Source organism: Petaurus breviceps, unplaced genomic scaffold, assembly GCF_028583685.1.
Source record: "Petaurus breviceps papuanus isolate PSGF00001 unplaced genomic scaffold, PetGlider_PUasm1.0 99, whole genome shotgun sequence".
Classification (NCBI taxonomy): Eukaryota; Metazoa; Chordata; class Mammalia; order Diprotodontia; family Petauridae; genus Petaurus; species Petaurus breviceps.
Genome location: NW_027187465.1, coordinates 8,507,335 through 8,528,938, shown reverse-complemented (window position 1 = coordinate 8,528,938; position 21,604 = coordinate 8,507,335). Strand labels below are relative to the sequence as shown.

At 45.5% G+C, this 21,604-nt stretch overlaps 2 protein-coding genes and 1 long non-coding RNA gene across 3 annotated transcripts in view; 2 read left to right on the top strand and 1 right to left on the bottom strand.

The window, feature by feature from the left end:
- ANKRD13A (ankyrin repeat domain 13A) overlaps nucleotides 1-6,744 on the top strand; it is a 37,561-nt gene extending 30,817 nt beyond the window's left edge. Inside the window, exons 14-15 of the mRNA XM_069081737.1 lie at nucleotides 1,913-1,980; nucleotides 3,508-6,744. Coding sequence (XP_068937838.1) covers nucleotides 1,913-1,980; nucleotides 3,508-3,703 — 264 coding nt within the window. The 3' untranslated portion in view covers nucleotides 3,704-6,744. The remainder of the gene's footprint in view (nucleotides 1-1,912; nucleotides 1,981-3,507) is intronic.
- Nucleotides 6,745-13,157: 6,413 nt separating this feature from the next.
- On the bottom strand, nucleotides 13,158-16,845 carry CUNH12orf76 (chromosome unknown C12orf76 homolog). The gene is made up of 3 exons (XM_069081892.1): nucleotides 16,623-16,845; nucleotides 16,099-16,299; nucleotides 13,158-14,672 (listed from the first exon to the last, which is right to left on the bottom strand). The coding sequence occupies exons 1-3, from the start codon at nucleotides 16,789-16,791 to the stop codon at nucleotides 14,587-14,589; spliced, it is 456 nt and encodes a 151-aa protein (XP_068937993.1). The 5' UTR covers nucleotides 16,792-16,845; the 3' UTR covers nucleotides 13,158-14,586.
- A 368-nt stretch (nucleotides 16,846-17,213) lies between these two features.
- On the top strand, nucleotides 17,214-19,856 carry LOC138156530 (uncharacterized). Its single transcript, XR_011167174.1, has 2 exons — nucleotides 17,214-17,827; nucleotides 18,688-19,856. It is a non-coding gene; the product is annotated as an uncharacterized lncRNA (long non-coding RNA).
- Nucleotides 19,857-21,604: the final 1,748 nt, after the last annotated feature.

Here is a 21,604-nt window from a genome sequence, read left to right as displayed (position 1 = left end):
CCTTGTTCATTTGCTTCCCTGGACTGGAAGGACATTGCAGGCACCCAAGGTGCTGCCCCTTACTTCATAGGAGAGATCAGGTCTGGTCTTTGTTTTCATTGGGGAGTCACACTTGGCCTCTTTCCAAAAGGACTCAGAGTAACCTGATGTCAGATCATACAGCAGTATGAAGCCAGAGCCAAAACCTTGGGAGAGGCACCACCCTGGAGGGGAGCAGGCAGCTCGGACTGGGCTTTGTGCTCCGCCCCTGGTTTTCTGCTACTCATGAGTAAAGGGGGGGGATCATCATGCATTGTCAAGTCTTTCATTTTTCTGATGAAAAAAATAGATAAATGAACCTCCCGAGACAGACTTTCTCTTGGAATAAAACTTGAGTAGGACTTTATTGGAAGAGTCAATGTGTGAAGGTCATTCTGTCATGTGGTGGAGGGTGTTTTCATTGACTTTTTAATAGAAGACAGGAATGCTGTTGGAATGAGGGCTTCTTGGGCTGGCCTTCCTGTGAATCGGCCACAGAAGGTGGGGACATGTTGTAGGCCTGATGCTTTCTGAAGATGCATCTCTAACGGACTTGGAGCCTGCAGGGTCTGAGAGGATGGGCAGCTTGAGCTCGGGCTGCCAGCACTTTCTAACATAACTTCTTTCATAAGACCCTACATTGCTGTTGGTTTGGGATGTAGATGTGAGGGAGACCAAACCAGGCCCCCCCTCTTGAAAGTATAAGAGCCTGGGACCTATGTGTAGGACACAGGGAAATGACCACCATAGGCGGGGCATGGGCAGCAGACATACCTAGTTTAGGCTTTTTCTCAAAAAAACAAAAAAAAAACTTTTGATGAGTTTCTGTTTCTGCTTAAATGGTTGTTAAGTTTGTAGTAAAAAAAAGAATAAGAAAAAATGCTCTGATTCTTTTCAGACATTTGCATAGGAACATGGTTGAGACTGGCAGGAGTTGGCAGGTGAAGAATGCAAAGAAGGTGCAGAAGGGAGGTTTGAGGCCGGGTATGAGGGATACATGCCAAAGGGGCCTGAGCGCGAACCAAGTCACCACCCAGGCTTGGGTTTTTTTATAAAGAACTGCATGGATGAGGAGCCCCCCCTGCCCCTTTCCTGTTCTCTCCTTCCTTCCTTCCTCCCCCTTCCTTCTTCCCCTCCTTTCCTCCTTATCCCTTTCCTCCTCCTTTCTCCTTCCTCCTTTTTGCCTTCCTTCCCTCCTTTCCCCTCCCTCCCTTTTCTCTTCTCTCCCTCTTTCCCCTCCCTTCCTCTCCTTCCTTTCCCTCCTCCCCATCTTCCTCCCTTTCTTTCCTTCCCTACCTACTTCACCCATCCCACTCCAGTTTTGACCAGCTTTAATCATTAGCAAGTTTTCCTTATTGGACCAAAGCCCATTTCTTTGCAATTTCTACCCACTTTTCCTAGTTCTTCCACTAGGACCATCTAGAACAAGCCTGCTATTCCTTTCCACTGACAGTCTTAAAGATATCTGAAGATGGCCGGCATGTTCTTACCCGTCCAGGTCCACATGACTTTCTTACCTGGTTTTTTTTTTTTTGGTTGCAGTTTTTAGTGAAGAGTTTTTGTTTGGGAGCACTAATAAGGAACATTGAGGTCAGAACTGTGGATGGCTCAGTGTGAGGGGCCTGCTCCTCCTGCTCCCCCCAGGGTGTTGCCCTCCCCCATCTGCCCCCCCCCCCCAGGCATCCGCCGTCTCCTGCAGCGGTGCCTCCATGGAACCGCAGGTTCAGGTCCGGAACCCTCATGGATAGAGCCAGTGATCTGGTGTCAGCCTTCGGGGCAGGGCGCTGAATGTCGTCATGATGATTTTCTTTGGTTCCTGACAGACACAGAAGGATCGCCACTGACTTCCCTCCTCCGAGAGGTGGCGTCTCACGCCTTTCTTTTGTCTCCTCAGGATGTCTCGGGGCTACCTTCGAACGGAGGCCTCACCAGTGCGCATATCTATGACTCACAGTATGAAAGGTAATGTCTTTGGACTCCCCCCCAGCGGTAGAGCATGATTTCAATAGATTTTTAATGAGCCTTTTCATTTTTAAGAAATACTTTGGGGTGGCTAGGTGGTGCGGTGTCTCCACTGGCCCGGAGTTAGGAGGACCTGAGTTCGAATCCTGCCTCAGACACTTAACACTTACTAATCTGTGACCTTGGGCAAGTCACTTGACCCCAATTGCCCTGCCCTTCTCCCTCCAAAAAGAAAAAAAAAAGAAAAATATTGTGAAATGAGGTGTCCCCTAGGTTCCAGATTGGTTTTTAAAATCTTATTTTTAAGATCAAGGGAAATACTCAGTTCTATTACTTCTGTAACTGCTTGCTACAGATAAGCTTGTGGAGGTTGTGTTGCCCCACAATCTGTTCAGACACTTTTCCTTGGCGAGAATAATGTGCAGGACACAGACATGGAGAGGGTAAGCTGAGTCACCATGTGACTTCCCATGTTTGCTTTCTGCCTGCTTCCTCAGTCTCGTTAAGTACTGCCGTCTGTGCTGGTGAACAGGGTGTTTAGTTGTGGGAAACACTCATGGCTAATCTGACAGTTTATTAATCACAAAATAACAACAAAGCTCTAGCTTTAAAAATAAAATTAGCCCCTTCACCTCCCCACTTGTCCCCAGTGAACCTTGCCTCGTAACAAAGATCAGGGAAGAAAAGTAGTTCAGCCAGATTAACCGACACAACCACTGTGTCGGACAGTGTCTGCAGCATTCCACGCCCATAGACCCCCACTTCTGCAGAGGAGCTCCTCCCTGGGCCCCACCTCGGCTGTGCTCATGGCTCAGCTCTCCGTGTGGGGAGCCCATTCGTTTGGATTCCATGGTTATCATTACATATGTTGTTTTCTTGATTTTCTTTTCATCACATCCTCAGTTCACATCTTCCCATCCTCCTGTGAGTTTTACGTAGTCATTTTTCTTATGACACAATAATGTTCTGTTCATTGATGGACCACTAATGAGCCTTTTCTTTGTGATGGATTTTTTTTTTTTTCGGTAATTCTCACTTCTTTGTCCCTAAAGTTTGTAAGGACAGGGAATGTGCAGCCCGTGGGTGACTCCACTCTGTGGGTCCTTCTTGTACAGCCACAGATTGTGACACTTTGATGTCTTCATGGCCTTCCATGGAGACTTTGCCTGGGCTGTCTGCCTCATCCTCTCTCCCTCCCTTGTGGCCCCTGCCCTGTGGCACTCAGACTGTTCTTGGCCTGTTCACATGCCCTTCCAGTGGTTTTTCACTGTCCTTTGAGTCACCTGGAGCTTGGAAGCTGAGATGGTGGCATTCCATGAATTACAGCAATGGGGCATCACAAGAGCCTGACGGGGTGCCCTCATCTGTCTGGGAAAGCTTCCACCCTGGAATCTAGCCCAGTCCCCGGGCCCACTGCGGGGGCTCTCTGTGTGGCTGAATGTGAAGCAGAAGGTTGGAATAAGGACAAGAAGGAGGGGGAGGTGTGTCTTGAGAGGGTGTTTGGCTTACAGTGCCTTGTTTTTCCAGGGCCATTCAGGAGAGCCTTCTCACTAGCTCCAATGGTCTCCGGCCCAGCGCCATGGAGGAGGCCAGGAATTTTGACACTGACCTGCAGCTCGCCATGGAATTATCTGCCAAAGAGCTGGAAGAGCGTGAGCTGCGGCTCCAGGAGGAGGAGGCCGAGCTGCAGGAGGTCTTACGGCTGTCTCTCACTGAGAAGTAGATCCTCCCGCTCCTGCAGCAGCAGGGGCCCGCTCCCCGGAAGCCAGCTGCTGCAGCCGCCTCCTTGCTGGTGGGCTCTGGGGTACAGCTTCCAGCGGGATGTTGTCCTGCGGGGGGGGGGGGGGGGGGGGGGGGGGGCAGAGCTGCCGCACGGCATATCTGGACTCAGACCCTTGGCCCCTGTGGGCCGGTGCTGGCTCACGGGGTCACCTCTGCTAAAACTGAACCCAACCAAAAACTCTGCCAAGGTCTGTAGGCTGCCGTTTATCAAGGAATGATGGAAAAATACTCCTGCAGTGAAGGTGCTTTTATATGTGTGTGTGCTTGTACATGTTACATGCACATGCATACATGAAACCCATGTGAGAGCGGAATGTGGTTTGTGAGGAGTCGTAAGAGACTCCTCCTGGCTCACCAAAGAAGGGGGTCGGTGCAGATCCCTTTGTTTCCATGGGCATTCCCAACCACCTGCTCCACCCACACTCTGGCTGGTGTTCAGGAGGAGACATGAGTGGTGTCTTTGAGGCGGATGAACTCTCTGCATTGGGTTTGGAGCCGTGTCTGCCCCTGCTGGCGACTCTCCCCATCCCACGGTCAGTGGGGTCAGCCAGTCTGCCGTGCTGGGGGGCGGCTGAGCCTGAAAAGGCGCTTCCCATCGCAGTGGGGTCCCCATTGGGTCTAGCAAGTCCCCGACCCTCTGCCCCCAAGGGGGCACCCCTACCAGTCGTTAGCTTTGCAGTTCACCTGTTGCATATGGAGGATTAGGGCAGCCTGAAACCAAAATGAGAAAGCTTCCTGGAATGTGCTGTCTCTAGGGAAGGAAGCATACACCAAAGTACATGGAGAGGGCCCAGCTGGGCCGTGTTCTTGAGGGGAAGGAATGGGATTATAACCAGGTCAACTGGTGTTGGCTAATGACTCGAGCAGCCAAAGGGAAAGTTCTAATTGCTTTTTACAGTTCAAATCCACATCTTTCTGGATATATATTTTTTTAACAGACTCTTTTTATTACTTTTGAAAAAAATAAAAGAAAAATCTCCTCCCACCAGTAGCAATACAATATATATTTTAACCAGGTTTTCTCAGGCCTTTTTTGATACCTTTAGCGATTTAACTATTTTGTCTAACCCTTCTGTAACATACCCGCCTCACCTTCTAGAGAGCCCTGTTGAACATAAACGGCTATCCTCCACACCACAGGCCACGTCGCCCTTGGGCAGACTCAGCTACCATCCTGAGGAGTGGCCTGGGAGATTGGAGGGGAGGTGGCTGGGGGGGTAATTTCAGGATCATTCTGTTAGGGTTGCCGCTAAAATGTGTCTGTCTAGTCACATAGGACGATGTTTTTTAATGCCTTATAATCACCTACCTTTTTGTGTAATTGTCCGATTAAAATTCCTTCTATGCACAACAAGGCCAGTAGACTCTTCCATTGCATTTATCTCAAACTATGCAACTTATTGGCATTTTGTAAACCTGACTTTTAACTCTGATGGTACAGTAGCTCATTGGGAATTGTTGGCAAGTAGATGAAGGCATTGGTTCATTGACGCGAATCATCTTCAAATTGGCCCTGTTGCCTGCCAAGGGTGGGTCAGCTTAGTGCAGAGGGACTTCTCTGCCTCACACTGCTCACGTATGTGTGCAGTGCACATAGAAAATGCAACTTCTTGGGAGGCCCTTCTCAGTATTTCAGTGATTCTCAAGGCTGATTTTTTTTTTGGGCTCAAAATTGGAAAACAGTCCGTTAGGTAGAAGAAATGCAGAGGTTTGGGATGGGGTACTGTGACTTAATTTGGTAGTCTTCTCTCCCTTCTTTCCCTCCTTTTCTTCTCTCCTGTCTTCCTTCTTTACCTTTTCCTTCCTCTTTTCCCTCTTTATGTCTTTCTTTCCCCTTTTCCCTCCCTCCCACGGATGCCATGGTCAAAGGACAAAGAATTGACCACCTGAGACCAGCCTGTGGTGCCCCGGAGTCTGTAGGCAAGCCTTTCTGACCCAGAGTTGAGTGGGCACTCCAATGATAGCCCTCCTTCGATGCCTTGTGATAGAGAATGGCTGCACAGTGTAGTATTATAACTGTGATTAAATTCTTATGCAAACCCAACCCCTCCGAAAGCCTTTGGAAGAGAGTCAGGTGTGCTGCTCCCTAGAAAGGGAGGGAGCAGCTGGAGGTATTGGCTGGCTCTACGTAAAAGGAGAGTGGAGGACAGGATCCCAACTGGTTTTACATTTTTCTTCTAGGCTGGGCAACAAGCCTTTTTTTGAATAAGGAAAGGAGAGCCAGGTTTCAAACATTTCTTTAATGAGACTTAATGTATTATCTTTTGTTTCTTTTTGGAGGGGGGAGGGTAGGGCAATTGGGGTTAAGTGACTTGCCCAAGGTCACATGGCTAGTTTTTGTGTTAATTGTCTGAGGTCGGATTTGAACTTAGGTCCTCCTGACTCCAGGGCCAGTGCTGTATTCGCTGCACCACCTAGCCACACCTGTATTCTCTCTTATACTATACTTCAGGGGATTATTGTCATGAATTTTTTGTCTGCCATTGCAAAACAGAACCTATTAACACTCTAAAAGCATTCATCCTCATCCAAACTTTTCATAGAGCAGGGAATCTGTCAACTTATTTTTTAAAAAATATTTTGATAATTATATTTCAATATAATTGGTTTCCTTTTTAATTTTCTGTATTTTCTTTTGTGCACTTAAAAACGTGATTCTGAGAAGGGGTCCACAAGTTTCATCAGGCTGCCAATGGGGTCCATGACACAAAAGGAGGTAAAAAACTTCTGCCATAGGAGGATTAACCAATGCAGTAGGTTCTTTGCCACTTTTGTGGACACACCATCATAATATTCGAGCCATCCATTTCTTTTTATTTTTAAATTTTGATTTTCTCTTTCATTATGAACCTAAGCATTATCAACCACAAACATTTCAACATACAAAGAGGAACAGAATGGGCCTGTATGTGAAATTGTAGATGGCTTATGTACAGCTCACTTGAAAAACTTGATATTAAATTTAACACAGTAAGAAATTGCCATATGTGTCCCCTTCTGAATTTTTTGGTTGTGTTTTAAAAATGCTTTATTTTGATGTCTGTCATATTGCCTAGATTAGAACTGGAATCTTTTGATCCCTCCATTTTTCTACTCAACCACACTTCCTCTCTATGGGGCTGGTGGAGTAGAGACTCAGTCTTCACTTCTAAGAGCATCTGGGTAAGAGACCAGCTCTAATTGTTATCACAAACCATGGAATGAAATCTGTATTATGTCTTCATTTTTGTGGGTGTAGTTTACCATCTTTCTGCCAGAAACATTTTCGAGAAAGGCTTGCCCAGTTTAATCTTAAATATTCTGACTTCATGGAAAGATTAACTTCTAATATTAATCAGATTCAAAAGGGGATTTGAACTCATTAACCTTAAACTGTTCTAAAAAATCTTATCAAGGAATAATGCCTCCATTAAAAAAAATTTACTTTAGTACCCACTTTTTGTAGCATCCATACTGCCAACCAGTAACTTTGTTGAAACTGTTCTGAACCTGCAAATAAATAACTTATTCTCCAGCTCTGGCATTAACTAAAGAAATACTTTTAGACAATTGACTTCATAAAAACTTTGCTGTTAGATAAGCTCCTTGGAAAACATAAATCTAGATCTTTTAATTCCTGGGTCTAAAGAAGTTTGTTCAGGAAGCAAACTTTTACCAACAGATTCAATGCCTTGTTTTATCACTTTAAAAATATTTAATGTGGCAGCCTTCAAATTCCCATGTGTGCTGTTGTAATGGAATGCCAAGGAAAGGCAACTTCCCAAGGTTCAGAATACCAGCATAGGCGCTCTCCATTTTATTCAGTGACAAACCAAGAACAGAGAAGGTCAAAACATGACATCATTCAAAATACAGCAGTTACTAAGGGTGATTAAATAATCTCCAAGTACTACCCCACTCCAGGACCTTCCAATCATTCAATCAATTACAAAGTCCCTGTTCTAAATACTACTCCACCCCTAGGCTGTACCTTCATTTAGTCCACCACAAAACCCCTCTTCTCAAATGGAGATTAGTTTCCAAACATAGGTAAAGTACCTTCATTTGTTCAATCACAGAGCACAAAAAGGTCAAAAGTTCCCCACCCCTGGATCACAATTGAATCTACCCCAGAGTTACATCAAGTTTAAGCACAGCACTTAATACCCAAATGGAGGTCTTTTCTTCATCTTGAGAAGAGGCAAGTTCTCACCAATCTTTCTTCCTGGGGAGACAAAGCTTGTCATTCTCTTCATTAATTCATCCTCTGTCTGCAGAACAGTCCTAGGACTCCTGAAAACATTAGCAAAACCCTCTCCCAGGATTTCTGTAAAAATACAACAAGAAAATCCTTCTTCAGGGCTTCTGAACCAACAGAAAGGTTCCCAGACCCCTGCAACAACAGCACTGTCCTTCACCAGTGGACAGTATTCATTCTGTCTGCAGGACAGTCTCCAGACCCCTGCAACAACAGCACTGTCCTTCACCAGTAGACAGTATTCACTCTCTGTCTGCAGGACAGTCTCAGGAGCTCTTAGCCAACAGCCAGGTTCCAGAACTTCTTCAACAAAAGGACTGTCTTTCACCAGTGGACAAATCTGGCAAAACAACATCAAAACAGACAAAGTACCAGCAAAACAGCCATGTCTCCTCAGTCCTTGGCAGCTCAGGGGGCAGGTCTCAAAAGTCCAGGGCAATTCAAAGTGGCACTCAGCAATTCTATCAGTCTCTCTCTGCCTCCACGAGGTGCTGCTTCCAAAAAAAATTCTTCTGCCTCTCTCTTGTCTCTCCAAATCTACGTCACCAGCTCCTCCCAGTTCAGGACTCTCTTTTCACATCAACAAGTCCATCCCACAGGTGGGATTAACAAGCTCTGGGCTTTGACACAATCAATTTGAAAACCAAGCCAATATAGGGGAATCTTTAAATGCCATTACTATCACAGCTGTAGAGAATGAATCAGTAAGAGAAATTAGCCTTAGTGTGTAGAGTATAAATAAAAACAGTCTGAATAATACTACTATTGTTTGAAGGCTGGCATTCTCATATCCAAATTTTTTAACTGGGCACTGGAAATCCACACCAGAAGCAGCTTTTATTTAGCCTTTGGCAGAGTCGATCTACATGGCGCTTCTTGCCGAAGGATGGTAGAATCACGTTTTCTTTGAGACGTGTTTTAGGAGTTTAGGAAAGTTGTATGGAGACTGCTGGTGGTTCAGTGGAAGGAGCACTGGGCTTGGAGTCAGGAAGTGCTGAGTTCAAATTTAGCCTCAGACATTTAACTATATGACCCTGGGCAAGTCACTTAACCTGTTTGCTTCAGGTTCCTCAACTTTAAATAAGGGATAATAGTGGTTGTGAGGCTCAGATTAGATATTTATAAAGCACTTGACACAATACCCTGCACATAGTAGGCACTGTAAAAAGGCCTATTTCCTTCCTTGTGGCAGAAAGATTGCTGGAGTTGGACTCCCAATACTTACTAGCTACGTAATCTTGGGCAAGCCAGTACAATGGTCACAAATCTAGAGTCAGAGGAGCTCCCTTCCAACCTTGGCTGAGCTACTTTAATGATGTTGGGCAAGACAACATGTCTCTGAACTCTAGTTTCCTAAGGGGTTGGATAAGATCTGAGAGATCCAAGGGTCCCTTCAGCTTTAACTCTTTTTAAAAGCAATCAGGGTTAAGTAACTTGCTCAAGGTTACACGGCCAGTTATTTCTGGGTGTGGTGCTGAGTATCTGAGCCCGGATTTGATCCAGGTCTTCTCAACACTGGAGCCGGTGCTCTTACTCGCTGTGCTACCTGGCTGCCCCCAGCTTTAACTCTTGATATTATTAGTGGCTTTGCTTCTCCAATGAGTGTGTTTTCTCATGAGTAAACAAGGTCTTTATGAGGAAAGTGCTGTGTTAATTATGGTACTCCAGCAATGCTCCAATGGCTCCAGTCCCATCCTTGTGCGCATCTACTCCCTGGTGGTGATGACACCCCATTCTTGCCTTCCTTGTGAAAGTACACTGTGCTCAGAGTGAGAGAGGATGATTCGTGAACCTTCAATAGTAGGTTCTCAAAAAGCTCACCATCTCTCCATAACTTCATGTTTTAATGAGTTACTGTGACTGAAAAACTTCATCCTGGGGTCACCAGCCTTCTGTTGCTGGGGCTTGGATGATGGTCTGGTTCTGGGCCTACTTCAAACACAGAGAATGTGGGGAAACGGCCACATCATTTTGAGGGATGATTAGAGTGGGATTTGGGTGGAGTATTTTAAATTAATAGTACAAGTCTGTCAAAATTAATGATTGTGTTATTAACCTTTTTAAAAAACCTGGTGCAGCTGATCCTAGAAGTCATAGAATTTGTGTTGGAATTTGCTAGTCACCTTCAGAGAAAGGTGAAAAGTAGTATATCCTTAGGGTTTTTGCCCTTGAGCATCTTGCTTTTTCCATAGGATTTTACAGTAGCATCCTCTTAATTCCCAGAGTGGGTGCCTAAATTTCCATTGGAGTTGAAAGGTGGCTGACATCTTAGTGTAAAATGGTAGACGTATATATCCACAAATATATCACCAATGCAATACCCATAGCAGCTGCTAAGAATATGCAGACATATTTCCTGGGTTGAATCACAAAATGTAACAAACCCTCCTCCTCAAAGATGAAACCAAGATATTTATTCAGATACCAGAAAGCCAATTCCACCATGTTAACAAAAGTTTATGCACATCACCAATCCAGGCAGCACAACCATCCCCAAGCCTTCCCTCCCTTAGGCCTCCCTACAAACAAGCTCCCCAAGGCAAAATTTCTCCCACTCTCTAGCTAGCTGCTCTGCTTCACTCTCTCTTCCTGCACCACCCTTCCTGATCCACCATTGGGCAAACTCCTCCCACCATGGGCTCCATGGGACTCAAGCTGTGGCCTGGGCCAAAGTTCAAAGCAGGTCACAAGGAAGATCTTTAAATTCCCTTCACATTACAAGAGAAGCCAATTGCAATTTACTCTCATAAATTAATTTTGTTTTGATTTAGATTGATTCAGTTTTAGTAGTAGGCTGCAGAAATAATTTGTAATGTACAACAGAAGGGCATTCAGTAAAAACATTAGGCTCGGCCCACTAGCTTTCTTTAAAAAAATTATTTGATGCTTTTTGGTTTTTTTTGCCATTTACATTTCCAAATATGTCCTTCCTCCAGGATATCAGCTGAGTCTAGCATTGTCTTCAACATTCCTTACTTTTAGTCCCCTTCCTCCAAGAAAGTGTTTTCATATCTTGTTGCTGTGGACATAGCAGGAGTGCATTTATGCAACATTCAGTTTCGTCTTTTTTCTTGTGCTTTTATTAATTTCTTTTTGGAGGGGGGAAGGCAGGGCAATTGGGGTTAAGTGACCTGTCCAAAGGTCACATGGCTAGCAAGTGTTAAGTATTGGAGGCTGCATTTGAACTTAAGTCCTCCTGACTCCAGGGTTGGTGCTTTATTTGCTGTTCCACCTAGAAGCCCGCTCATCTTTTTTCTTTACATGGTTGTAGTAATTGTGTCTATTGTTCACTTGGTTCTGCTCACTGTTCTTCCCAGTTTTCCTTTGTGGTCGTTCAGTTATATCAGACACGTCCAACTCTCCACGAGCCCATTTGGGGTTTTCTTCCCAGAGATACTGGAGTGGTTTGTGATTTCCTTCTCCAGGACTTGCATAGGGTCACAGAGCATTGAACTCAGGTCCTCCTGACTCCAGGCCCAGCACTCTATCCATTTATGGCTCAGCAGCCTTCCATTACGTTCAAATAATTCAGATTCCATTCAGTTTAGCCATTTTCTAATCTTAATGCAAGAACCATTGTTGTAAATCAGCAAACGTTTAAGTGCCTTCATTCTGCTAGGTCAGGACCTAACTATCAGGACAAAATAACTAGGGAATTCTGAGTCAGACTGATGTCCAGCCCCAGGGCTCACCTTTAGCTATGTGAACAGAGGTGAATTAGTTTCTATGAACGTCTATTCCTTCATAAAGTGGAGGTTTGATTCAATTCAACAAGATTTATTAGGCTTCCTATGTGAAAAGGGATGGGTTGGTAAGGGCCCTTTCACCTCCAAGTTCTATGATCCAATCATTTTCTGACATCACTGTTAGCTATTATAGTAGACATACCTATTTAAAAACTTTTTCCCTCCACTTAAGATGCAATTCCAAAAAGATAGCAGGGCTAGCTAGTGTGGGTAGAAGTGTGTGTGTGGCAGTCATCTGTGATTGATTCCACAAATCCCATTAGTGTTACTGCCAATCTTAACTTTCAAGGGTTATTTTTATGAGCAAAGTGCAGCATCGAATTGTGAACTTCTGAGAGAGAGCTCTGTGGTCCCCATTCCATCTGGGATACTTGTTTCACTTTTTATATAGCACCTTTTGGCTTTAGGAGTGCCTTCCTCAAAACCCTGTTTAGTAGCTGGTGTAACACACACAATTTTACATTTCAAGAAAAGTTTCAGTTTAACTGCCTTAGGACAATTGGATTTGGGACAGAAGGACCAGCCCTCAGGGATCATCTGGCTTAATATTATTAATGAGGAATGGAAGTTAAGTAACTTGCTAGGATCTAAGGGTCAGGTTGAGTTTTAGAACCAACACGTTCTGTCGTCCAAGACCATCTTCCTTCCATTCTAATGATGCTTCCAGCCCCTTGGCCACTCTTTGTCCCATTCTGCCACATAAGGTCCATGTTTCAAGCTGCCATGGCTGTGAAAAATGCTTCCCCAAGGTTGGTGTCTGTTTTTGTTATATGGAGTAGTCAGTATAGTTTATTATTTTTTTTTCTTCAGATCCTGAACATGAATCTCTGAACAGGAAGTAGGCCACCCTGTCCTTATGGCCATAAAAAGAACAGCTTTTTTCTTCAAAAAATTAAATGTAGAAGTTTTTAACTGCAGGTTCTGGGGCTATTAAGGTTTTAGTGTATTATCATCTTCTCACGAGGAACCTCTTTTCAAATATGACAAAGGGCACTGCTAATCCACCTTAGGATTTAGCCTTCCAACTAAAGCTCTTGGACCCAACTGGCAGTGAAGTTGAGAAAGGGAGAATGAGGTCAATTACGTGGACTAAAAGTATTGGTTTGTAATTGCAGAGGGATCTCATCCTCCATCTCAAAGGCAAAGCTCATGATCACTTAGGTTATTTAGAGTCTGCTCATTATTGCCTTCTATGCTGTAATACTGAACTACAGATATAGCAGAACTAGGCATATCAAATCAATTAGCTTAGTATGGTGGGTCTCCTCCCCCTGCATCAATATTTGGTTCCCTCCCATTTGCTCCATCTATATTCAGAAAGCTCTACAGGAAAACAGATTTGTGGGAAGCTGATTTAAAAGATTTTTTTTAAGAAGTCAGGTAAAAAAACACAACAAATTAAAAATCTTAAGTATGTTATAATGTAAGATTTCAGTTTAATTCATATTTTGCTTGAAAACATCAAATTGGCCTCCTGAATGAATAGCTAATACAGATAACAAAGCAAAAAACATCAAGTGATACATTACCAAGGCTTTAATGCACAAACGTATGTGTGAACACACACTGAGAGAAACCACTACACTAGACCCTGGTTACAAAAAGTCAGTGTTACATTTGAATGGGACATAAAGTAAACATTCTGACAAATCAAAATAATTAAATCTAGCACTTCTAAAATAAATACTAATGACACGTTTGTACTTACAGAATAATTGTCACATATGACAAACAGAAAACAAAAAACCTTCCAGTTCACTCTAGCAGTGCAAAATAATAGCAGCATTTACAAAGAGTTAAGATTCAGTTCGTGTAAACACTCATGTCCACTAAACACAGTGGACACGCAAAGCTGCCCTTGAGAAGCCTTTATTCACCCTTCCAAACCAGGACTGGCTATGGCTGGAGCTCCAGCTTACTTTAAGAGAACTCTACAGGATTTGTTTGGGAACAGTTTGTAATGAGTCTCTGGTTTCAGATTTTATGTTTAAATTTAAAGCTTGATGGTCATTTCTAAGATAAAACTTTCTAGATGCACAGCATTATACTTGGTTTCAGAACACCATCACAGTGTCTATCTGAGCACCTTTTTTCTAGTGGGACTTTTTAAAGTCTTGGACTTTCCAAACAGCTATTAAATATGCCTCAATGCTTTAAGACAAAGACAAGCTCACACAAACACACACTTAACATTTCCAGTTAAACATCAGTGCCTTCTAGGCTGGGACGTCTTGCTAAATTATGATACTGCTTTTAAGGAGAAGCATTATTAGAGTGCAAAGTTGGGAATGACAAAACTGATGCAATAGTTAAATGTGTAGTTATACCAGCTCCCTGAAAAAGGCCTTGCATTCTTAGTATTACTAGGTCAACCATGAGCTTTGCCATTAAAAAGAAATTTGCTTCTCTCATTTTTCATTTCCATCTGACAGAACATGAATCCTAAGAAAGTTAGTCTGAATTATTATCATCTGTAAACATTAATGATTAATCCCTTCCAAGATGGCTCTCAAATATACTACCAAAAGTGAACTTGTTTTCTTTACAGTACACACCTTGATGATTCAAGTCTGTCTTCTGTTAATCACACCAAAAGCAAAAATCTTTTAAGTGTCTGATTATTTACATACAGTGTGAGGAAAATAAACTTGTTAGCGGTTGGTTTCTCTAAAACATTTGGATTACGAGTGTAAGCTCTTGCTGCACAGTCCTTTTGTCTAGCTTCAGAGCACTTGTGGGTTTCAAGTACTCAGGTTCTGATCCCAGCTACTCCAGCGGCCCCCAGGTACCACTGCTTGTCACGTTCTCAAAAGGAATCTGCAGAATTCACTCGCTCTCCAGTTACCGACGGCGAAGGGGCTTGTAGACACAAATGGCCATAAGTATCATAGTGACCAACAGGATACTGAAGATGCTTCCCATGAGCACTGCAAAAATCAAACACCAGATCACCTTTGAATCGAGATACAAATTCTTTAGACATCCTAGGAGTTGTAACATAGACCAGAGGATTCTTAACTGGTCCATGGATAGATTTCCAGGGGTCTGTGAACTTAGATGGGGAAAAAAATGGCATCTTCATTTTCATTAACCTCTAAATGAAAGTCAACATTTCCTTCAATTATTTAAAAACACGATTCTGAGGAGTTTGTAAGTTTCACCAGATGATCCATCTATGACACCAAAAATGTTTAAGAACTCCTGATAACTAGTCTCTTTTAGAAGGCATAAATTTGGCCTAAAAATCTGATCCTAATAGTTCATATTTGCATAGCATTTTATACTTTAGATCACACTTTCCTCATAATAGTTCCATAATATTTAGTGCTTTGTGATTCACTGAACTCAACCAGCTTGATTTGTCCCTTCTTGGCCTTCCTAGGAGAAACAGCTCCCCAAGGTGAATATAGAGCTGTGGCTGTATCTATGTCACCCTGGACAAGTCACTTAATCTCTCAGTGCTTTCGCAAAGACTAACAAATATTCTCCTATTTCCATATCGCAGTATCACATTAGTTCACAACAAAACTCTCTCATTAACTGACTTCTGAGTCATGAGCACTGGTTCCCAGACACTAATAGTTTCCACAAACACTTACATGTGCTTTTAAGCCTTTTCACTTAGAAGCCTCCCAACAACCTTGGCATAAGCAGTACTGGCATTCTGAATGACTCAATCCTTTTTCTATGACACCCTAGAGTAATGTTACTGGTTCTCTTAGGGAAGGAGGGTTATAAAGTTATTAGAATGTTCATTCTAATTTATTTTAGTTTTTAAAAAAATCGATACCATAGTTATGATGGAATAGGGGTTACTTACAAGTCCAAAAACTTAGAAAAGCCATAGGGATGAGAAGTGCCTTTCATTGGTATAGAGAACTCCCGGAGGAGGAAAATCCTTCTACTAAAGCCGATCAGTTCTGATCTTAAGACACCTGACCAAAGCACTGAGAGATTAAGTGACTTGTCCAGGGTCACATAGATACAGCCACAGCTCTATATTCACCTTGGGGGAGCTGCTTCTCCTAGGAAGGCCAAGAAGGGACAAAGCATCCTTCTGAAACTGCAACAGCCTAAAGCGCCACTCCAGGGCAAAGTTAACATTCTCACTGCCCCCAATCGGGAGTAAATTTCAGTCTGGGATTATTTTGCTTAATCATTTCTCTTGGATTTTAAAAGTGCTCACACTCTCTACTACTTCCTTGTATAGGAAATTTTTGTATATGTTCCTATTGTATATAACATAATACATACAATCACGTTGTATAAATTATTGTATATAATTAAACCAAAGGTTGAGAGGCGGCCAGGCGCAGCGCCCTGGAATCCAAACACCCCCCCGTCCTTTCTTACAGGCACGGAGACGAGCACCACAGCACCCCTGGACTGCCGGGGCTCCTGCCATGTCCTCGCTTGCCAGATGGGGAAACTGAGGCCGGCAGAGGACAAGTGCCCTGCCCCGCGTCTTCGTGACACCAAGCGCAGCACCCTCCGTTCTCCTGCCCAGGGTCATCCAGTTAAGGTGGCATCGGAACCCCGGCCCTGGAAAACATCCTGGGGAGAATGGACAGTGTCACAGGTGACGGGAAAACTGCCCTCGTCACACAGATACAGACGGGCGGGGCCGGGACCAGCCACGGACCCCTCCCCCCACTAGACAGAAAAAGATAATGAGATGAAGACCCGAGGGAAGTCGCGCCTCGGTTGCCTGGCTCAGTTTCTCCGCCTGTCAAACGGGGATAAGAGTTGGTTCGCAGAAGAGTGTAAAACGCTACGGAGAAAACCACGAGCTAAACCCGGGGATCTGGCCGCGGCCTCCTCAGGGCCCCAGGCGCAGAGGAGGCCGCCCAGGCCCGGCTCTCGGAGCCGCCCCTCACCTAGGTTCTGCCCGCGCAGTACGGCGTACGGCCGACTCCGCTCCGGAGGCGTCCCGGCGGGACTCGGGGCCTCCGTCAGCCCCGGTAGGAGTCCGCCCAGCCCGAGGCCCAGGAACAGCAGCCAGCGCAGCCCCCGCGGACAGGGAACCCTTGCACGCCTCAGCTGCATCGCCGCCGTGCCCAGCGCGCGCCACTGCCCGGCTATAGGGCGGGACTTCCGCTCAGCGCCGAGGCCACGCCCCCCTGTCCCCCCTCCTCGGGGGGGACCTTTCCCATTGGCTCCCCCTCGCGGCGCTCCCTCCTCCGCCCGGCCCTCCCACAGCTCTCGTAAAGTCAGTTAAGTCGCCCGCGGGGCTGTTGGCCACGCCTATCCCCGAGTGGACCCTTATGATTGGCTTCTCTTTTGAGACGCGCCCAAAGGATCCTGTCCTCCTGCCCCGCCCCGATATACGCCAAGAGCCCCGGAGTAGTCCGTTGGGCTGGATGGGGGAGACGCAGGGCCCTCCCACCTACAGAGCTGGCGTCTTTGATTGGCGCCTTCTCGCCGCGCTCCGCCGCCAACAGCCTGTGGCAACGCCCGCCCTCGAGTGAGCCCTCGTGATTCCTCAACCGCGCGCTCTCTCCGCCCACCAACCGCCGCCTGCTGCACCGTGACGTCAAGCGCCAGCCAACGCTCCAGAGGCTCAGTAGTTCCCCTAACGGCTCATTCGCCTCAGAGGCGCCCCCGGTGGTGGTTGCGCCTTCTCGTGCTGTCCCCAGGCCCTTGTATAGTGGAAAGAAGACCTGGATTTGGAGGCAATTCATCAAAAAGCACTGAAGCAGGGGACGAGACCCCGTGATCGCAGCCGAAAGTGTTATTATTCCCATTTTATAGATGAGGATACTGAGGCTCTAGGGGACCCCTCCCCGCTCTGCCGTGGTTGCTGGATTAAGTACTGGAGAGAGGCCTGATACAGTCTGATAAATGGGATCACCCCCAGCCTCACCTCCAGCACCCCGGGGTTCTGGTTTTGAAACTTTACGACAGACTCTCGAAAAGCTTCAAAAAATGTATTTTTAAAAGCGATTTCTAAATTAACCATTTTATTTACGACGGAGAAGGCCGCGGGCGGCTTAGCGCAGCTCCCTCATTTTACAGAGGGCCGCATTGAAGCCTGGGGGTGTCCGCCTCGGGAGGCTTTGATTCCTTCCGTTAGAGCTCCTAGGTAAAAACGGCCCTGCTGTGTGCGGGGCCCTGCTGTGTGCGGGGCGCTGCCGTGGAGGATCCGGGCGGTCTGGGTGAGACTTTCCTTGCCTCTCCTTTTGGGAGCCAGCAGGGATGCGGGACTGGGCCAGGGTCACACTGCTGGATTTGACCTCGCTATCCCTGCTGCACCGGGGAGGTGGGGGCGGGGTTAGAGGAGGAGGGGCGGTTGAGGAAGGCCAGAGGGGGCAGATAGCGGGGGTGGGAGGGGCCGGCAGTGGGAGGCCTTAGGGAGGGAGGCGACGTGGGGAAGCAGCGATTGGGAAAGGATCGAGGGTCTTAGCGGATCGTCGCTTCACTGCGGGAAGCTGAGGTCCGAGGACAATTGGGTCTGCTTGATCCTCACCTGGAGCAGCCTGTTCAGTTTAAGGACGTTGATAAGCCCGGCAGCATCCGGAAGGAAGGCCCCCCAGGATGGTCCTTGATTCCCGTGTCACGTCTTGGTGACTTGGGAAGGGGAGCGGTGTTTAGGTTTTTGGAGGGCTTGCAGCAGTGGGAGGATGGGGGGATTTTGGCTTGATCATTTGGAGCAGCCCCAGAGTAGCATGTGATGGGGAGGTCCTCAAGCAAAGACTAATATTATTGGGCTTGTTATAGCGGGTATTCCCTTTAGGACTAGGTTGTACCAGATGGCCACTGGTGATTGATTCTGTGTTTGTGAGGGAGGCTTGAAGGGGATGGGGTGGGGGTGGGGGGGACAAGACAGAACCTGGCTTTGGATCTTGGCTCTGTGTGACCTTGGGTAAGTCATTTCACTGGGGGGGGGTGTCTCATTTTCCTCAAAAATAGCTCTAAATCTGTGACCCCTGGTTTCTTCCTCAGCCTTTGCAGATCCTCTCCATATAGAATGACAAAACTTGGAATTGGATGAAAGACACCTACTTGGGCACCACCTTCTTCCAGAAGACTTTCTGGAATCTAGCAGATGCTGCTGCTGCCGCCTCCGTGTAAACTCTGGTTGGATGGGAGTATTGTAGCATGCCTAGGATGCTGATCCTGCTCTCTCTCTTGGGAAGGAAACCAGGAATGTGCCTGCCGCAGAGTGTAGGAGAGACCTGCTGCCCGCCAGCTGAGGGTTCCCGACTGGAGTTCTTCAGACATCTGGAATCAAGACTGCGGACCTGGGGCCCCACTCTGGATCTTGGGAAACATTGCTAAGACTATAATATGGCCCCTTTTTACAGGTTCGTTTTTGTCACAGACTTGTGATTTTTGGAATAGAAAAGAGAGAGCCTGTCCATAGCTCTTTCAAGGCTCTCCTTGTTAGAGGCCGATTAGCCAACCCAGGAAGCAAAACAGAGAAGACTGACAAGGACCCATCTTCCCTGGAGGTTGTAATTTGAGAAACAGGGGTCAGAATGTTTACTGCGTGATTCATTTTCCTCATTATATCAGCCTTACGTTTCACTTTAAGTAAATAGGCTTCCTGCCTTGCTATGATGCCAAAAATGAATTGGTCATTGTGTCCCATGGGTTTAATCATTCCTCCCCATGCAGATGTTTCCCAAATCTACATCTCCAACTCAAATCTCTCTCCTGAGTTTCATGTATGTATTTCCAGTTGCCCATTGGACATTTTGAACTGGTTTTCTCATCAGCATACCCATCTTAACACGTATAAAACAGTATTTATCTTCCCTATTTCTCTCAAGGACGTCAGCATCCTTGCAGTCATCTGGAAGCATAACTTGGGTGTCATCTTGAACTCTTCACTCTCCTCAAGAATCCAAGTTGTTGCCAGATCTCATTGTTTTTACCTCTATAATGTCTCTTGGACACATGCCCTTTTTTCCACTCACATAAAACTTCATCCTAGTTCAAACCATCATCGCCTCACACTTGAACCATTACAGTAACCTCTTAATTCATCTCCCATGTCCAAGCCTTTGTCCACACTCCACAAAGATCCTAGGTGGTCTTCCCTTAATGCACATCTGAGTATGTCTCACCCCTCCTCCCCCTGCTAATAAACTCAAATGATTTGCTGGGTACCTCTTGTTCAGCCATTTTGTCATGTCCATCACCCCCTTGATGTTTTCTTGGCAAAGATACTAGAGTGGTTTAGCATTTCCTTCTCCAGCTCATTCTACAGATGAGGAAACTGAGGCCAACAGGGTGAAGTGAGTTGCCCAGGGTCACACAGCTAGTAAGTGACTGAGGCTGGGTTTGAACTCACAAAGATGATTCTTCATTTAAATGACTTTCTGGCATTTAAAGTTCTTCAAAGCCTTGGCCCCTCTCAGTCTTATTTTACATTATTCTCCTTGCTATGTACTATCTACATCTTAGTCAGATCTGACTTCTTGTTATTCCAACCACATGACGTCATACCTCCCAGCTATGAGGCTTTTGCATGGACTCTCCTCCAAGACTGAAATCCCTCCCTCCCTAAATTCACCTCTTAGAATCCCTAAAATTCAGTTTAAGTGATACCTTCTGTATGAAGCTTTTCTAGGAACCAATAAAAGCTATGAGAAAAGAACACGGGGGCGGCTAGGTGGCACAGTGAATAGAGAACGGGCCCTGGAGTCAGGAGACCCTGAGTTCAAATCCAACCTTAGACACAACACAAAAACTAGCCATGTGATCTTGGGCAAGTCACTTAATCCCAATTGCCCTCCAAAAAAAAAAAGGAAAATATGGGAGGAAGTTTCTGAAAAAAAAATCCTCATTCTGGCTTTATAGGAATATAATCAGAATTCATTTTAAAAAATATGTAAAAGTCATTTTTGACTTAATATTCTACCTTGTTTCTCTTTAACAACTTCCATTCTAGACCATCAGCTTAGAAATAGAATCCAGATTTCCCTGCCCTTTGTTTTAAGATCCTTATTTTAATGTTCTAGATCCATCCAATATCAGATTCCTGATTGCCTTTTCCATTCGGTTCAGAAGTGTTCACTTCTGACATTCTTCACACCCTCTGGACTTTCCTGTTCTTTCATTTACACTTCAAATAGTCAGCATTTCCCAGGCAAAGATGGAACCTCTGCCAATGCAGATTGTCACCTTCACTTTTGTGCATTGTCCCCATGAGCTACTATGGAGAACAGAAAGAATCCCCCAGAAGCCAAGCTTCTAATTATGAGTCTCTACCAACTTGGCAGACCTGGCTGGTCCTCACCCATTCTCACAGTCCATGACAGTCCCTCCTGCTCTTCCATAAACCCAGAATTGTCCTCTATTGACCATGATCACAGATCCTCTCTGGGTTTTCCTCCTTCACATGTTCTACCAAATACCTCTCAATCTTCACGGAAGACCAGTATCCTCCCAATATTTTAATATTGGCCCCTCACACTTACAGTGTGACCTCATTGCTCCTGGGTTGTGACAGACAGTACCAGAGGATTCCAATCATTACAGCTGTAAGTTGCCATGGAGATGTGTGAGCAGGAGACCCAGCTGGGAAGGGATAGAGAAGATCATGAAATTCAAAGGCAAAAGGAAGTTCTCACTCTAGTGACCACAGGGCTTCAGTCTCCTGCTTGGAGTTATCCAGACCTGACCCCCCTTCTCCATAGAGAGTGGAAGAATTACCCATGAACTCATACTTCCCTGTCATTCACAGATGTTGAATTGTAGATTGAAACGACAGCAGGTGGAAATTTCAGTGACATATTCCAGTAGGGTGGGATGTCTACATAGGATGTTCATGGATTTTATCTAGAAGACCATGATCAGTAGTCATAACAATGAATGATCTGAGACACAGGACTTAGGGTCGAGAAGAGGTTGA

Bases quoted from the DNA above. Each gene is read 5' to 3' on its own strand.
- CUNH12orf76 (XM_069081892.1), bottom strand. From the start codon at position 16,791: ATGCAGCTGAGGCGTGCAAGGGTTCCCTGTCCGCGGGGGCTGCGCTGG. The intron at 16,300-16,622 runs GTGAGGGGCGGC...CATTCTCCCCAG, and splicing joins ACTGCGCGGGCAGAACCTAG to GATGTTTTCCAGGGCCGGGG. The intron at 14,673-16,098 runs GTAAGAAAGGAC...TGATTTTTGCAG, and splicing joins TGGTGCTCGTCTCCGTGCCT to TGCTCATGGGAAGCATCTTC.